The sequence below is a fragment of the Leptosomus discolor genome, chromosome 6 (genome assembly GCF_034619465.1).
Source record: "Leptosomus discolor isolate bLepDis1 chromosome 6, bLepDis1.hap2, whole genome shotgun sequence".
Taxonomy (NCBI): Eukaryota; Metazoa; Chordata; class Aves; order Leptosomiformes; family Leptosomidae; genus Leptosomus; species Leptosomus discolor.
In genome coordinates this window covers 62,537,216-62,555,488 of record NC_141396.1, presented here as the reverse complement: position 1 = coordinate 62,555,488, position 18,273 = coordinate 62,537,216, and the positions used below count along the sequence as shown (strand labels likewise).

The window sequence follows — 18,273 nt, the reverse complement described above, 5'->3', positions numbered from 1 at the left end:
GCACTGAGACATAATGTCATTTTTAATTTCTTAAGTTAAATAAAATTGCTACGAAGGAGCATGGAGGAATTACTGACATAACTCTGTATACATGTGTGTGAGTAGCTTAGTATCAATACACAAACCGCAGATTATATATTTGTCTCCATATGCTCTTGGAGAAAATTTTTTCATTTCCTTAAAGTGGAATAATAGTAAGTAAAATGATAGAGTGTGGTGATTCTTCAACACTGGACACTTTCAAGATTCGGCCGAACAGGGTGCTGGGCCACCTTGCCTAAACCGCGCCTGTGCCAGGAAGGGTTGGACCAGATGATCCTTGAGGTCCCTTCCAACCTGGTATTCTCTGAGTCTATAAATTGAGAAACTAAATTAGCTGCTGTTTGCTTACAGCTGAGGATACATGAAGATTTGCTGCCACATATATATTGCTTTTTTTCTGGATTAATTAAAAATAAAAGAATTCTAAAAAAAAAGGCATCTAGATTGCATTCACAATTACCTCTGAGTAGGTATGCAAACTCTGCAGCATATTATACTTTCTTTATGGAGTAACTCCTACTGGCATAGTAAAGAATACAACCATGACACAGAGAGCTATCATTGACCCAATGGAACAAAAATTTATATTCCCCCTGTAATACAAGGAAGAAAATTCTTTTCTTTTAATTTTTTGCGATCATTATTCTCCCTTTTCTGGGGAAGAGTTCAGACATCACATTGCCAGGTACCATGTAGATGAAGATGCAGGTAAACAAATTGTTCTTCACCTCCGTGTTTCTGTGATTAAAGGAATGCGATGCACTCATTATGTTATGACAATATGTCTGCAGCAAGGGGATCAACATTAAGCCAGAGTATACTGAAAAAATAACAAGCGTTTTTCTATAAAAAGTCAATATTTTATTACAGTTATGAGCAACTAGGTAATAACTGCAGTTAAGCACTGGCCTTTCAAACCATCACTAGAGTTACCTGAATTTGAAAGCAGATGCTCTCAGCAGTAGCAGTTCAACAAACAAGCAAACACTACATCTGTATCATTAGTCTCCATTTGATTGACTCACTAACTTGGTTCCATTTTCCTAAAAAGAAATAAGGAATTGCAGCAATAGCAATGCAAATGAATGAATTTGCCATTTTTTTTTCTTTCTATCTATGGTGGGTATGCTGGTCTGTCACTTTAGAAAAATTAGTGGTCACCCTTGAATTACACAGCCCTCTTTGCAGGTAAGCATTTAATGTGGGTCATTGCAGAAATCCAAATGCCTCCTCACTGTGAAGATAGTAAAACATTATCTATTTGAACAAAGACAGAACCTCCAACTCTTAATGGGGATAAACTTTTATGTGAAATATAGTACTCAGAGGTCTAACTCCATTTTGATACTGTAAGATTGAAATACAAAGTCACAGATCTGGCCTCTTGACACAACTAACCTGCCACACACACTTTTCTCACAGTAGCTAAGAATTAGATCGTGGATGAAAACAAAGCACAATCATTTCTTGCATTAAAACGTGTTAGTCCAAATACTGTGGATATGTATTCCCCCAGGATATCTTTATAGTTAGGTATTTCTGCCCACTCAATTTGTAAGCATTTCTTTGATAACACTCAGCTTGTCTTTTGAAGCATGGCAGTGGTTTTGCTTCATTCTTTTCTCCTATGTAGACAATGGACGCCTGCAGCCACAGAACAACAGTATTTTTTGCATATGAGAAAAGAGAGTGAAAAAGTACAGTAAATGGAAGGAAAAATAAGATTTGTATGTCTTTAGTTTTCTATGGGAAACAAAAACAGAACTGCAGATGCCCATCAGTGAACTAGCTGTGGTTAATCCTATATAGATTTTCAGCTACTCACCTAAACACTTAGATTAGCATTTATGTCAGAAGTGTCAGGTAGCAGTAACAGAGAATAGAAGAGGATCCAGACAAATATCTGCTCCTACATTGTAATTTTTCATGCTTCAAAATGCTCAAGAACTCTGGTCAAATCCTGAAAGGCTCTCAAACACTGCAGGATTTGGCCAAGGGGATAAAAAAGCCTTGCAGGAGCCAGGCCTCATACTGTAATGGTCGATGTTTATTTGGAGTCTCACTTCCACTCTCTGTTACTTCCACTTAACTTCAGGAGTATCAGCCGTCCTGCTGCTTTCAGTGAGAGTTTTCAGGAGCTCAGAGCTCAGCATGGATTCAAATGCTCTACTGGCTTTAACTCAAATCATCTGGCAGCAACGTCCCCGTTTTGCTTTGGAAAGAGATTACACGTCCTCTGCTTAGGAAATAGCTCCCTCTTCTGTGCTTACTGAAACCAAACCAGCCCTCGGAAAGAAGGAAACGATTTCAAAACCTTTACTACAGCAATGGAGCACGGTACTGCTGCACATTGCACGAAACGGTGCACTGGGACAGTCCCCTTTCAGTCCACTTGTCCTCTTCTGCTCACCCCACAATTACTGCATTCGGTCAGGGAGTGTCAGCATGTCCAACCTCAGCTGAGCGAAGTTAGTACAAGAGATTTCTTGGTCAGACAGAGTCTTCCCAAAGAATTTTATCCAGTCCAATGTGCCTTTGACACTCGTAAATAATGTACTATATATTCATGGATTACCAAATACCAGGAACACACTTACTCTTCTCAGCTTTGTTTGGGTGCTGTCAAAAGCCCACTGAAGCTATATTCTCTACCTCAATTAATGCTGAGCGTGAAATAATAAACCATCCTGAAACTGGGAAGGATGAAGTGATGGGTGAGCACTACCTTATACGTTCTGTCAAGCTGTATGAAACACGAGTTGTGGAGTCAGACCCCGTTGCTTCTGCCTTGACAGTGACTTATGAGCTGGCTCTCTGCATCTACACAGAGTCATGCAAGACTTAATAAATCCTTCTGGAAGCTGAATATCAAAGGTGGATCAGCAGGTCCTGGTGCCAGTCCAGCAACAGTTGGACTTGTACTGCCTGAGTTCAGCTGTTATGTGACACAGCTCAGCTCTCCAGTACAGTACAGAACGAAGAACTGACTTCTTGTGGATTTTAAGACTTAAGATCGTAAGACTGTCACTCAATAATCTTTTACAAAACAAGTCACCTAACACAGATAGATAACTGTGTAATGCTGGTGGCTATTTTCAGTTGCTTTTTTGGTTCCAGACAGGAAGCAAGTGCCACTCCTGGCCCATTTGCACCTTCAGTAGATCCTCAGTTTGTTAACTCTCACAGCCCCTAACATAAACGTGGAGAGACCTAACATATCATGGCCTGAGATCCAACAAAGCCCCAACACAGTGTCTCAAGATTTATAAGAAATCAAATAGGAAACCAAAATAGTAATAATAATTTTTTAAAAATCTGTGGTTGCAGTTTTAGCATATTAATGAGGTTTCTCGGCACTTTAAAAAAAGCGTAAAACCTGGCTGCTGCTATATTTAGTAAAACAGAAATATTGCTTTGTGGCCCACAGAAGGGGACAATGGCCTGTGCCTTAGTTTGTGGAGCAGCAGGTGATATAAACACAAAAATATTTCTACCAACTATAGCACAGACTCACCTCTAGCACAGGGAGTGCACCACAAAACCAACAGTCAGGGTGCCTGAGCCTCATGCATGACTCTACTGTTGGCATGCTCTGTGACCTGTCGCATGCAGGTTCCTCTCTACCTACTTCAGTTTTCCCATCCACAGTACGGGCAGAGTGACACTGCAGCCCCTGCTTCAAGTTGTGTGAGAGCTGCTGATGAGAAGTGCTAGACAGTGAGGCAGCAGGTTTTATTATGTAGATTTTATATAGGCATGGACAGGGCACAGTTGCCCTGCACTGCTCAAACAAAACCCAATCATTCCAGATTGGTTAAACTCAACAGATGACTCAACCTGAAGCATTTCCAAACCCAGTCCAACTCACAGCCCCACTACGAACCCAACTTTGAGATGTGTCAGTATAGGTCCTACTGCTTCACAACCCTCACATAAACAAAATCCCATACCTCCCACTCTTCTCATATCCTGCACAGAAAAAAAAACCAAAACAACAACAAATAATGAAGAGTATAAGACAGAAAAAGAGAAAAGCCAAAAATACATATTTGGTGCTCACAGAAGGAGGCTCTTCTAAACCTTTTATATCAATGTGAAGCAACGCAGCACAACAAAAATAAATCTGAGCTGACTTTTGAGTAAAATACTTTGAGACACAGGAGCTGTGTGGCTGCAGCATCACGGTGCACAGGGATGCTAATCGGGCTTAGTCTCAACACTGCAATGACATGGGCTATCCCGCTTCAAAGACACCCTGCCACAGTGCCTCTGCATGGCACAGCACTGGGCTGGCAGCTAAACCAGCCAGTTTGTGCACGGCTTGGGTATCTCAACACAGCACTGCACTGAAGCACGTGGACATACGTGGCTGGTATTCCTTAATTTTATCCTCTGAGGTTTTCTGGATGTACTATCGCAATATTTAGGGGTAACACTATTTCCTAAGGAGTGAGCAGTATCTCCGTGGAACATGGTAGGTGACCTCCACAGGTGGGAGTCACCTATACTGCTTAGATGTCTAAGTGGTCCAAGTCTGAACTACTAAACTAGGTCCCTCGTGAAGCAGTAAGGAGAACCCAGCACCTCTAGGGTCTCTCCACTGATCAAAAAAGGAGTCTTCAGTGGTTTGGGATGTCAAAAGTTAGTAAATTAAATCTTAAAACTTCTCTGCCTTTCCATAGCTTCCCCTCTTGGAGCTACTTCCCCTCCACGAAATCAGAAGGCGTATCTCATCACCCCTAGTCCTGCATCAGATTTCCACAATGTTTTAGTATAATATTCCTACAAATATTCCTACCTGTGGCCTGACAACCGACTCTCATTTTTCTTGAGGGGTCTTTCTCTTTTCTCTCTTCCAGACCCTGAATGTCTGTGAGGGGCACTCACTTTAAGGCTTTTTTCATTGCTGTCTGTACCAAAGCTTGGGACTGATTTTCTTTCTTCTGTTTTGGTCCTCTCTCTTTCAGACAGCATTTTGGCCAAAGAGTCATCTGTATCTTTGGGGATGTTTCTTAGTTTTTCAGAGGCTGAACTTCCATGTGAGCTTGACATAGTTTTTGATGCAAACTCCATATTTACTTGTGTTGAGGATCCTTTGCTTTCTTGAACATCAGTACTTAGGACACTCAGGTAATTTTCTTCATGTTCTTCACCCTTCAACTGTGCTGTGCTGCTTATGCTAGTGGATCGTTTTGAGAGCCTCCTCTTCTGCAGATCCTAGAAATAAGTGCCACCAGAACAACAGATTAAAATTCAAGCACCTTCAAATAAACAAGAAAAGCAAAGAAATCATAGAATCATAAAATAGTTTGGGTTGGAAGGGACCTTAAATATCATCTAGTTCCAACCCCCCTGCCATGGGCAGGGAAAGTAAAGCTCTATCACTAATTTCTGGGCTAATTGATTTGTTTAGTGTTAGGAATTAGGTTATATAGTAAATCAGATTTTTTAAAAGAAATTATAAGACAAACATACATTTTTACTCAAAATTTGTACAGTATTAAAGATGTTATATACCATTAAAAAATGCTTTCTTTTACCCAACAAAGTACCTCCTAAAAGCTTAATTTTGGGGTTGTACCCAACTCAAGTAACCAAGACATATAAGGCATTTTACTGGAAAGACTGCTTACTACAGGTATCTAATCTTTATTTCCAAATCAGAAATATTTAGACAAATCCAATAAATTAATTTAACTCCCATATTCTCTTCAGTATTATCTAAATGAATTGTTTAATTCAGGGAAAGTTCCTGTCTATATAAAAGCAGCACAAAGAAATTAAAAAAAAAAAAAAAAAAAAAAGAGAGAGACAAGAATTTTAGAACTGTGTTTTGAAAACACTTACTGATGGAATATGGTCCGATTGGACCAATTTTGAAACATATTTCTAACTGAAAATAATTTTCAATTCCAATCTGCTACTGATTAAATGGGGGGTTTTGGAAAAAAAATGAGTAAAACAGATACCCATGGCTAAGAAAACTTTAAAAGCTGTAGATACTGCTAAGATAAAAAAGCACTTTTCCTAGGAAAATGGCAAATCCCATCTGTCAAGAGATATCAAGAATGGAATAGTTTATAAAGAATTTCTGTAACCCAGGATCACAGACATGTAGGGGGTAGTTGCCTGTAGTGGTTATATCTGAAACAGTTTGAATTTCTGAATTAACCAGAACCACTTCCCTAACTTACCACGTATTTTCAGACCGCAGATTTAACAGATTAGCATGCAGAAGTCATTTTAATATTATTTGCAAATGACTTTATTGCAGAAGGTTAGATATCAAATCCATGGCCACGCCAAATATTTTGTAAGAGTTGGAAATCACCTCTGGTGAACTTGCTACTGGCCCAGCCATCATTCCTCTGACGACGAGACCAGACCTGGGCCTTGCTTTCTCCTTCACTGTGGATTTCAGCTCCTCGGAAACCGCTGCTGCTTTTAAATCTTCTGGACTATCTTTTAACTTCTTGTCCCCATCAGAGGCTAAGTGGCTGTTGTGTATTGTCCCTGTGTGGCATTTTTCACTTTTGTGCTGGTGTTTTCTGGACGGAAGGATTTTATCTAGTGGATTCTCAACATCATATCTACAAGGAAGAAAAAGGCAAAACTTCAAACAGCAAAATAATGCCCAATGAAATCAATTAAAATGTTTGGCTCATTAAAGCTCTGCTGTCAAATTAAGTTACTTATTATCTAGCAATGGTACTCAAATACAACCATTTTCCAGTTAAACATCTCTATGTAGGACTTCAGGACATTATTTCAATATCATTATTATGTGTCACAATTGGCTATAACATGGGTAACACTTTAATCTTATGCTGATTTATTTTGATATGTACCATATCGTAACAGAAAGGAAACTATATATATCATACCAGACAGGTCCTAAGCTACCACCAGTAATTCCGATTACTTCTCCACCTGCTTGATTGGCAGTTTGAAAATTTGTTAACATCCTCTGTTAAAATCCAACATTTTTGCTAACATCCTCTGTTATCATAGAAATTACACCAACTCTGTTGAGCCCTTTCACTCTTTGTTCAAACATAGAACACTTATTTTAGTTCAGACAGAAAGGTACTTTCGTATTTGGGCTTTTCCTTGGTAATAGGTTGCTACACTGCTGTCATTTGACCTCTTCCGTATGCTTCAGCCTGGTCCTCCAGATAGCAACACAAGGAGTAGTTCACTGTTTGCATCTGTTCTCCTACGCGTACGTAATGCTATAAAAGAGCTTTTCTGAAATGCAAGTGAGATTCACCTGGATCTATAACTCCGTTTGCACAACACTACATGCATCCATTTCTTTTAAAATATCTTTTCACAAATCATGTTCTTACTGAAAAAACAAAGTCATCATTTGAGCCTGTAAGAAATCATGATGAGTCTGATTTTCTTCATCAGAATCAGTTTCACTTCTGCATAATATTACATCACTATTAAATGGAAGTTCTTTTATTGAGTAGTTCCCACTTCACTGGGACCTCTTTTGTGCCAGTTGATAAATTTTACACTCTGTGTAACCTGAAAATGCTAGCCTTCTTTATGACTGTCTTTGAACCTGTTTTTCACTCTAGGATGTTTTTCTCCATCCTATTTCATAGTAAAGCAATTCTGTGAGTTGAAGCATCTTGTAGCACAAAACATTCCTTTTACTTAACCAGATAAAAACTGGTTTCTAAAGTGGTATGTCTCACATTGTGAAGACGCTGCATTATGCTAACTGATGGGAACAGGGTCAGTTTCTGGGAGCATTAGGAAACCTAAGGACTGTTACTCCTGACCTAGGAGCACATGATCCCTCATTGCCAAAGGGCACAGTGTGCCAGCGTAGACAGTGTTTTATAAGTTACAGGTATTAAAAAAAAACTTCAAGAGGCAAGTTAAAAGAAGACTCTAATAAGGAACTAGTGAAGAGTATCTAATTATACTCTCCATTCCTGAAAGCATTGTTAAAAATTATCCAGGGAGTTGAAATTAAAACTAATGTCAGGCCCTAGGGTCAGGTTCTCCGCTGGTTTCAAAAGAAAAAATCAGTTACAAATCCTGATTAATATTAGGACAGGCCCTGAAATCCACATTTCCCTGTCACACCCACTCAGCCCGTTTTTCCTTCCTTGCACCTCTGGCAGCCCCACCTCAGGGAGGCATCACTGGTAAGGTTGGTGCTTACAAAGGCAAGAAAATACATACAAAATCACACCGGATTTAGATGGAAACTGCAAGTCAACCAAGGATTTTGCCCTCTCCAGAGCCAACAGCTTTCAGTGCGTAGTTGGGTAACGTTTCCAAGCTCACACACCAAAATCTATCAATTGCAATGAGTGCCACAGCCTTCAAGAGCTTAAGCACCGCTTTAAAAGAACCTGTCAATTATTTAATAGAAATCCTTTCCTAGCACAATGTCGCTGATCTATGTCTCGCATCCAACGGTTAATTTAATGCCTAAAATGTAGCGTTTCCAGTATGTTGCATGAAATAATTTATCTTGGAAAAAATGTAGAGAACAAGGAAAGACAATTATTCACGTGACTAAGAGACCATGAATTACAAAAGAGAGAAAATTATATCTATGTAGTGCAGACATGCAAAGATCAACCTGTTATACGAGGCAACACGGAGAAAGGAGACTTAAATTGTGAGGTAAAACTGTAGCTACAGACAGTAATTTTAATATTTTTGGGTTTTTTTTTTTTAAAGCAGAGAGTGTGTTCGCGTATGTGCGTGTAACACGCGTGTACGTGTGCGGCGGGGTGCGGCGGTGGGGGGGGGGGGGGGACTGCGGGGAGACCAACTCAACAACCACACTGCGCATGTCTTTCCCGCCAGTGGAGGATTGTAAACCATAGAGTGCCCTCCGGTGTAAAGCAGAGCGGCCCCGTAACGCACCACTTCCTGCGCAATGGCGGCCACTCTGGGCGAGCAGCCGAGCACTCGCTGTGAGCTCACACACCTCCCTCGCCCCCCCCCCCCCCCCCCCCCCCCCCGCCCCCGGCGCTCGCGTCGCGCGGCGGGCGCGGGAGGGGAGCGCGCCGCTGCCAATACGCATGCGCCCACCGGACTCTATGTAGCTGCGGGACGGGGGTAGGGTCGCCATTTTGCAGGGGGCGGATACGGGGGCGTTGTGGCCCGTTAACTGCGGCGGGTGCTGCTGTTCGGTGTCAGGGCGGGGCGTTAGTGGATTCCTCTGGAGGAGGAAAATTTTTCTGTGGTAAAACAAGGCCTGCAGGCCCTGGAGAGGCTCGCGGGGGGAACGGAAGAACTTGCAGGGTGTAGGGTAAAGGGAGAGAATGAGGCAGGTACGAGCTCTGAGGCTGTGTGAGGTGGGATAGTATCGCGCAGGGGGAGAGAAGATGACTGGCAACATGTGAAAAGCTCCTGCGTCTGAAAAAAAAAAGCAGCAGCTAATTCTCCTTTTTCACTGCCTGCTTTTCAAGTGTCACTTCTCAGCTGGTAGCATCGACTTTTAAAATCTTGGCTTTCTTCCCCTTTAAGGAAAGACTTGCTGGGGTTTTGTGAGCACCGATGCTCAGACTTAGCTACTCGGAGCATGCTGTGTTTAGAATAATGAATAAAATTAGAATAACTCCCCAAGAGTCAAGGCTGTCAAGGTGAATTACTGGGTTTTGCCCATTTTGAAAGTTTTCTACTGAAGCACAGTTAGGGCTGTTACTCCACTTTGAGGCACTAACAAATGCAATTGAAAGATTTGGTTACGTACTGTTTTCAGGTATTTTGCAAGAAGGAAATAACTGAACCTACGTTGCAACAATACTGAATTTAAGGCAGTAGGCATTGCTTTTAACTGTGTAAGGCATGAATACACCTGTAGTTTTAGTGCTGGTGGTTGGTTTCTCATCGGAATATGAGAAATACTTCCAATTCACAAGGCATAAAAGCTCATATTTCTGTGTGCTTCAGTGACCGAAAGACGTAATTGAGATTATCAAGCTTCGTAATTGGTAGGGAACATAAAAGAGCATTTTTGGAAGGGTGGCTTGCATAGGAGATTTTATAAGTTTTGTCTTATTCGGATAACTCATGAAAGGTAGTGTAGCCAAAGGTATAAATGACAAAACTTTTAACCCTTATTTCATTAAAAAAAAAAAAAAAAAGTGACTAGATGGGGCAAAGACAAAGAAATAAGATTGTACCTGTAGGCTTGAGTTTTGCTTTCAGTGGGCATAATGGCACTCCCACGCACATGGTCCTCATCCGAGAGGTCAGGTGGATGAGATGTTGAGGCCTTACTTTGAGGAGCTGACAGAGCAGAACTTGAACTGGTGCTTCTGGAAGTCCCACGATGCTCAAGGAAGTAATTGGTAATAATTTCAAGGAGTGTTTTCAGTGGGTTCTCCTTTGCCTATCCAAAAAGAAAAATGAAGTTCTTGGTGACTGTTACTGCAGCCTAACATAGGATACTCTTTGTATTGTACCGTAGCTGAACATAGTAACTCCTTTCTGGAGTTCGCTGCCTGTGAGTGTATCCCAGATGTGACTGTACAAACAATCCAGGACACTGGAAGATGTCAGCTAGAGAATGTCAAGAGCTCCAAGGTGTTCCTGTGTGGAATGAAGTCAGCAGGATACAGAAGAAACAGCCTGTTATGGTCATTCCTTGTTCTCATTTTAGCTAAACATTGCAAAACAGGTAACTGCTAGAATAAACCTTGTCTAACGTTACCTGGTCCAACTGCAGAAAAATGTAGAATGAACTGCAAGTATATTTATGACAGAATCAGTAGGTTGGAAAAGACTTGTAAGATCATCAAGTCCAACCACCAACCCAGCACCACCATGCCCACTAAACTGTGTCCCGCAGTGACACATTTGCACCTTTGTTGAACACCTCCAGGGACAGTGACTCCACCACTTCCCTGGGCAGCCTGTTCCAATTGACCACTCTTTTCGGTAAAGCAATCTTTCCTACTATCCAACCAAAACCTCCCCTGGCGGAACTTGAGGCCGTTTCCTCTCATCCTGTCACTTGGGAGAAGAGACTGACCCCACTTCACCATAACCCCTTCTCAGGGTGTTGTAGAGAGCGATAAGGTCTCCCCTCAGCCTCCTCCAGACTAAACACCCCCAGTTCCCTCAGCCGCTCCTCACAGACCTGTTCTCCAGACCCTTCCCCACCTTTGCTGCCCTTCTCTGGACACGCTCCAGCACCTCAATGTCCTTCTTGCAGGGAGGGGCCCAAAACTGCACCCAGCATTCGAGGGGCGGCCTCACCAGTGCCGAGTACAGGGGCACAATCACCTCCCTGCTCCTGCTGGCCACACCATTGCTGATACAGGCCAGGAGGCTGTTGGCCTTCTTGGCCACCTGGGCACACTCCTGGCTCATGTTCAGCCGGCTGTTGACCAGCACCCCCAGCTCCTTTTCCACCAGGCAGCTTTCCAGCCACTCCTCCCCAGCCTGCAGCGCTGCGTGGGGTTGGTGTGACCCAAAGGCAGGACCTGGCACTTGGCCTTGTTGAACCTCATGGCATTGGCCTCAGCCCATCAATCCAGCCTGTCCAGGTCCCTCTGCAGAGCTTTCCTGCCCTCGAGCAGATCAACACTCCCACCCAACTCGGTGTCATCTGCAAACTTACTGAGGGAGCACTCGATCCCCTCCTCCAGATCATCGATAAAGATTTTAGACAAGACCAGTCCCAGTACAGATCCCTGGGGGACACCACTTGTGACCACCCGCCAGCTGGACTGAACTCCGTTCACCACCACTCTCTGTGCTCAGCCATCCAGCCGGTTCTTTTACCCAGCTTAGAGTGCACCCATCTAGGCCAGGAGCTGCCACCTTTCCTCGAGGATGCTGGGGGCGACAGTCTCAACTACTTGACTTCTGCATTTGTGGTTCATTTTATCAGAACTTGGTGAGAATCAGGGACTCTAGAACTGTATTTGTGTGCTTGGGATAACCCTTAAAGTATAGGGCAACACCCCCCCACACTCCTGGTTATACTGTTTTTCAAGAATACTCTGGAAAAAACATGTCCTGTGTACATGAGCATTTCATTTAAAAAAAAAAAAAAAAAACAACAAAAAACAACAAAGAAACACAACAAAAAAAAGAAACCAAAACACCACAGAAGTTCAGGGCTTAAGTAAAAGATGCTACAATGTCTGCTATAGCGATGCAACTACACTGGGAAATTTTTTTTTGAAGTGACTTACTACAGGGTAGCCTTATGCCGCTTACCAAAGCACTATGGTGCCTTAAGTCATGAGTGGACAGGGATGGGTCTTGGGGCAAAATCGAAGTTATCCATTGATGTCCTTGACATGAAACATTGCTGTCTATTACATTTCCAAGAATAATAAATGCTAGAAGTGTGATTTTATCTACCAGATCTTATATAAAGTTGCAAACAGAAACAGGCATGCGGGGGCATTTCCAAATAGAACAATCCTGCCATAACGGTGGAAAAGATGTTAAAGTGAGTAACTGCTCCTGGTTTACCGGGGGTTTGTAACAAGGGTTCATGAAGTGCCAGCTTCTCAGCTTCGTCCCGGGAGCTGCAGGCTCACCTGAACGTGAAGCTCTCTGTTCCTCAGGGAACTGCCAGTGTGTCCACAGCAACGCCGCACCAAACACGAGCTTAAGCTCTCTGTGCTCTGGACATTCGCTACAGTCTCGATCCAGTTGGCCTAGTCATGGTATCTGATACCGCATTTTGGGGAGCGCGGTCCGTTTCCTTACCTTGTTCTGCTTGTACAAGGAGTGCAGGTGGAGGACGTTTCGGAGTTCATTCCTGTTGTTGATGCTAAGTGCAGAACGTGGAAGCTCTCGGTCCATGGTAGTGATGGTTTTTTTCAAACCCTGAGAAGGAAAAGTGTCAGTTTTCAGAGTACTTGAGACAGCACAACTTACCAAAGCTTTTATTCTTGACTTCGTTGGATGTAATAGGAAATTTCTGGTTACATTAAAATGGCAGTGATTAGTAACAAGGCAGCCCTTAGGACCTGTACTTTAATGGTAGCATCTTGGATTCCTGTAGCCCACAGGTGTGAAAACAACTCAAGTGACTGTGTTATCTGTGAGATGGAAATTATTGAACATCAAAAAAACCCACCAAAAAAAAAAACAAACCTCCATGCAGGTGACTTCAGCTGCTAAACAGCCTCATAGGGCTGACTGGTCTGTAGGAAGGCCCCAGCTAATACCTGGGCTCCTGGTTCGAATAGTTCCAGAAATAGCGAGTTTGCCTTTTCCCATCAAGATGTGGTACAGCGTTTGATAGATGTGACTCTGACTTGGGTAACTGCAAAGCCTGAACATCAGATGTACTCTGGCTCTCCGTGGGTCCAGAACAGGTTTCAGAACCTTTATCGTGAGTTGAAGTTAGTCTGATGAGCCTCAGGTTGGAAGTCGGTCAGATCTCCATGGCATCAACTGGTTTGGGGTCTTCAAACTTCCACAACTGTAGTCAGCATCCGTGGGCACTTCCGAGACAAAATGCATGGGTGTCAAACCTTCTTGGGGGAGAGATGGATTTATTGTGAAATGTCGGAGTCAGATCCCAAACTAAGTGGTACTCCACCAGACCACCACTTTGAAAGTCACGATGCCCTCTGGGGAGGATTACTGTTAGAAGAAAGGATTGATTTTTCCACAGGGGAACTGTCTGGCTCAGATTTGGGCAAGTTGTTGCAAATAAAGGACGGTTCTCAAAGTTGGCTCTGATGTGTCTTAAAGATTTGGGGGAAGGAGGAGAACACTTATGCAGAAGCACCAAGGATTATCAGTGCCCCTTGTTATTGTCTCCAGGGTCTGAAATGGATGCGGCGGTTCAAGTGTAAGTGGCCACTGTAAGCTGCGGCTGGGCATGCCCTTTCCTTCTGTGCTTTTACTCCGTTTTCCGTTTACACATTTCTAACTCGGAAAGGTCTTTCATTTGAAAAATCTTTGCAATCAGTTGAACAGACAGACTTGAGCCTCTCGTACTTCTGGCAGTAAGTGGCAAGTGATGCATTCTGCATCTGAAGTTCTGCTGGCAAACGTTTCCGCTTTGTTCACAAACATTGAAAATGTGCATTTGGAGACGGGATGAAAAACAGATGAAGAAAATTGAGGTTTGCGTAGCACTTCGTAAGACAGGGGCTGTTTCATTTCTGATACAAACCAACTCACTTGTGACGCTGAGGGACTGGCATGGGACATCAGCAATATTTCTTTAGGATGGAACATAAACACAAGGTGGTTGGTACTTTCACCTGGAAATGTGAAGGTGCCTTTCCTCCTGCTCGGTCCCGCACTTACGTACAGTACAGCTTTTGCTTTACAGCATTAACTTTGTGAAAAGTACAGTGGCTTCTCCTCCCCTTCTCCCTGTCCCCTTCGCCCACCCCCCCGCCCCCAATAAATCTGCCAAGCGATACTGAAAACCGGAAAAAAACCAAAACACACCACGTTACTGGTTCCTCTACGCTACCTTTTGCCTTTTTTTTTTTTTTTTTTTTAAATATTTGCCCTGGGAAGTTTTATATGCCTGTTGTTAACAGAAGGCCAGCAGCAAGATAGCTGATTAATGAGAAAAAAACAAAACAAAACAAAACTGAAGCTGCGTTTCTTGATTTAATCTTGGGGTTTTCAGGCGCGTGTGGGTAAGAGCCCGGGTCTCTCAAACAAGGAGGAAGCTGGTTTCCATATTGACCAGTACAAAGGCACTGTGGGAAATGTAGTGCAGATACTTACCGACTGGCTTGGTACGGTTCAGGTCGAGCTGCTTTAAGGCTGGAAGAAGCCCCCCCCCCCCCCCCCCCCAGCATCCCTCAATCTTTTAGCACTTAACATTTTTCATGTGTCATTCTTATTTGTACTAGCTGGAGAAAATCGAGACAAATTACCTTTCTACTGAGAAATTCTCTCACCAGTGATGCAGCCACTTCTTCCACAAAGGAGTTGTCCATTTTTAGCCCAAAGTGTGCTTAGGGGGCGTATTCTGTACTTCATCTAACGAATCATTCGAGCCTGCCGGCATTGCAGCTCCTCGGTGCGGCTTTTCCCCACCGCAGTCCTGAGGCAGCGGCGGGCTGGGTGCAGTCCAGTTCTGGAGGTGTGTTGCCGTGGAGACCGTGTCATCGGAAGCAGGGACAACTCCTCCCCCTGGGAAGGAAGCCGATGATCGACTTAAAACTGTAAGAGCTCGTGGTGTAGCACCGCAGCAAGCACCTCAGTGATTGCTTTAAATAATAACATTTGAGAAAAAAAAAGGTTCAGATCTATCAGAGGGGACAGTTTTCTGATTATTTTTTTTTTAAGACGCATACGTAGTTATTTGCAGCCCGCTACTCCTGTGCTAATGCAACTTTTAGCCATATATGTTTCTCTAGTAAAATTGCACTCTTGTATGAAAACAAAAAGTGCAGCTGCTAAATTAAGCTTGATCTCTCATACTGGCAACATTTAGGGTGGGAGCATTCATCAACTGAATCTTTCCTTCCAGCTTGCCATCTCCATTAGCCAGTAATATGCTAAAAACCCAATATGCTAACGGGAGGGATTGGGGCAAGTAACACTTTGGGCTTGGGGATCTGATGTGGATAGGAGAGGCCCTACAGCAGGGTAACCTGTACAAAGCAGGGTGTTGTCCCAGGATGGAGATTCCGCAGCCTGGGCAACTTCTTCCAATATTTGACCACTCTTGGGTGGGTAAACTGTTTTCCTTACCTAATTTGTCTACATTTAGCCTGTACCCAGGGCTAAACTGTAGCAGTTGCTCTATCACCCAACAATCCCTCACCAGCCAGGGAGGAGAATCAGGGAAAAAGGAGAGCAGACCCATAGGTGGAAGTGAGAACAGATTTAAGGAGGTAACAGCAATACCAACAGAGATGTACACAGTTATACTTAGCCAAATTAATACCCAGTTGTCACAAGCTGACCAGAGAGCAGTCCTCAGGAGCAGGGAGAAACCAGATCAGGGGCAGGAGGAACCCCACAGGAGCTCCCCTTCCTCAGCAAACCTTCCCCCTTCATACTGACAATGCCGTTATGGGATGGGCTACCCCTGTAGCTGACTCGGGTCAGCTGCTCTGGCTGACACCAGAGTGCTAACCGCCTGCCTGGCATGGCTGGGCGGGGATTCTGTCCCAGCCAGACCAGAACACTAGTTAAAATTTCCCTTGCTGCGTCTTCTGAGTGTTTTTTGCCTTGCCCCTTTAACCGTACCCTCTGAGACAAGCCTGGCTCTGTCTTTTCTTTAACCCACATTCAACAGCTGTATGTAACATCTAGACCCTCACCTGTTTGTTTGGTTTTTTTCTCTTCAGGCTGAGCAGACACTGTCCTCTCAGTTGCTCCTTGCATCTCATGTACTTCAACCCCTTTATTGCCTTACTGGTGCCTTGCTGTGCCTGGTCCACGTCATTTACCTCGCTCTTAAACTGAGTAGGGGAAGGGCAGTAAAATTCGGTATTCCATACGTGAGCTCAGGAGTGCTTCACAGAGGGGCGTTGGTGCTTTTACGAGTTCATTTCAGCACGTGGTTGGGTGCCTTTGCTGCAAGTGCGTCCTACTGGCGCATTTTCACCTGCTCTCCAACATCCTTTTCTGCAAAATCGCTTTCTTGCGTAACCAACACTGTGGTTTCGTGCGGGTTTCTTTCATTCTTACTGCAGAACTTTGCATTTAACCTTCACATCACCCACCAGTTTTTCCACATGCAGTGACTACCCGGGAAAGGTGACAGTGACCAACAGCCTTCATTCCTGGACAGTTTTGTGTTTGAGCTGTAGGTGGTGCTGTTTCGTTTTAGACCTGGGCTCTGGTGAGGGTGAGGGGGGTCTTTCATCAACAGCATAAGCATTGCCTAATCTCTTTCAATATTTTCCACACCTTTGGCCCATATAACTTTGTCACAGATTTCTTCCTTTTTACTTTTGTTTTCACTAAGTTTAATAGTGCGTGCTGTGTTATTAGTTTCTTCCCTGCTAAGATCTAAGTTGAAAAGGCCAATCTTTTTAACAGTGAGGTCTCAGGAACCTACAGGACACGGACCTGCCTCCAACACGAACAAAATTCTTCAGGTAACTGCCTAGGAGTCATATGTGGCTTCTACCCAGGACTTCAGCTGTCTCCAGGCAAGGCCAAAACATTCCAGAGCTGCCTGGGAGAGCTCCAGAGCACCCTGCCTGACCCTGGCTCACATCTGGAGATGAGCGTGCTCTTGGCAGTTGCAATGCGTGCACGCACACGCACACGTATGCACGCACACGCATGCACAGCCTCAGTCACGGCATGTGCCTGGGCCCAACCCTACGAGCAGCTGCGTGCCCTCTGTGCACACAGAGGACACACATTTCGCACCCAGCGAGAGCAAAACCAAACATGTTCTTCAAGACTCTGAAGGTGCCTTGCGAGGCCTGTGCAAGGGCATGTGCCTCCTTCCACTGGAAGGCAGTTCTCCAGGGACACTTTTCCTTGCCTTTCCCCTCATTTCCCAAAGCACCAACCCCTTCTCTGCACAGTGGACCTTCCCCGAAGGACGGCGTGTTTGTTGGAACCTTTCACAGCTAGAAGCCATGGCCACGATAAGGACAAAGAGGCAGCCAGCTCCTTTATCCCGTGGAAGATCCCAGCTTCTCCCATGGCTGCCTACCTATGGCCCGTGGGGCAGATACAACCCACTCTGTGCCTGGGGAAACGCTTCTTTCAGCCCTTAAAGTCTCCTACAAGCATCACCTGTGGATGAGCTCTGGCTTTTCTAACACCATCTCCGTGTGCCCTTCAGTGTTTCTAAATTCCTCTGTTGTCACCTGTCATCTATCACAGAGCTCTAGTCATCCAGGCCTTTTGATGTGCTCATGGTCTCGCTTGGCTCTGTCAGTGCTGCCCATGTGAATGAGCAGCAAGTGTCCAAGGACTGGATGAGCCTTGGCAGTCTCTCTTCAGCATCCCTGATCTGAGCCCAGGGGAAGCAGCAAATTTCCCTGGACAGGGTGGTGGTTCTTTGACTTGTCATCTGGCTCTGGTTAAGGTTCCAGACCCCAAAGTAGGGGCTCTGAAATGGACTGGAGTCCTGGTCACAAATAATACGGGGAGCTATACCAGCCTGCTCTAGAGGAGTGGTTTGATTCTTTCAAATCCTGAAAAGTCCTTGGAAACAGGATGAAACTGGCCTTTGAGATTTCACGGGAGGTCTTGCCTTTTTTTTTTTTTTTTTTTTCCCTTTTTTTAAATCATTGTCTAGGCTCACTGATCAAGAACAACTCAGGTGTC

General features: G+C 44.1%; 1 protein-coding gene across 1 annotated transcript in view; it reads right to left on the bottom strand.

The window, feature by feature from the left end:
• MINDY4 (MINDY lysine 48 deubiquitinase 4) overlaps positions 1 to 14,963 on the bottom strand; it is a 77,949-nt gene extending 62,986 nt beyond the window's left edge. Inside the window, exons 1-5 of the mRNA XM_086467056.1 lie at positions 14,901 to 14,963; positions 12,754 to 12,873; positions 10,206 to 10,414; positions 6,374 to 6,632; positions 4,841 to 5,259 (exon numbers count right to left, since the gene is read on the bottom strand). Coding sequence (XP_086323182.1) covers positions 4,841 to 5,259; positions 6,374 to 6,632; positions 10,206 to 10,414; positions 12,754 to 12,873; positions 14,901 to 14,963 — 1,070 coding nt within the window. The remainder of the gene's footprint in view (positions 1 to 4,840; positions 5,260 to 6,373; positions 6,633 to 10,205; positions 10,415 to 12,753; positions 12,874 to 14,900) is intronic.
• Between the last annotated feature and the right edge of the window lie 3,310 nt (positions 14,964 to 18,273).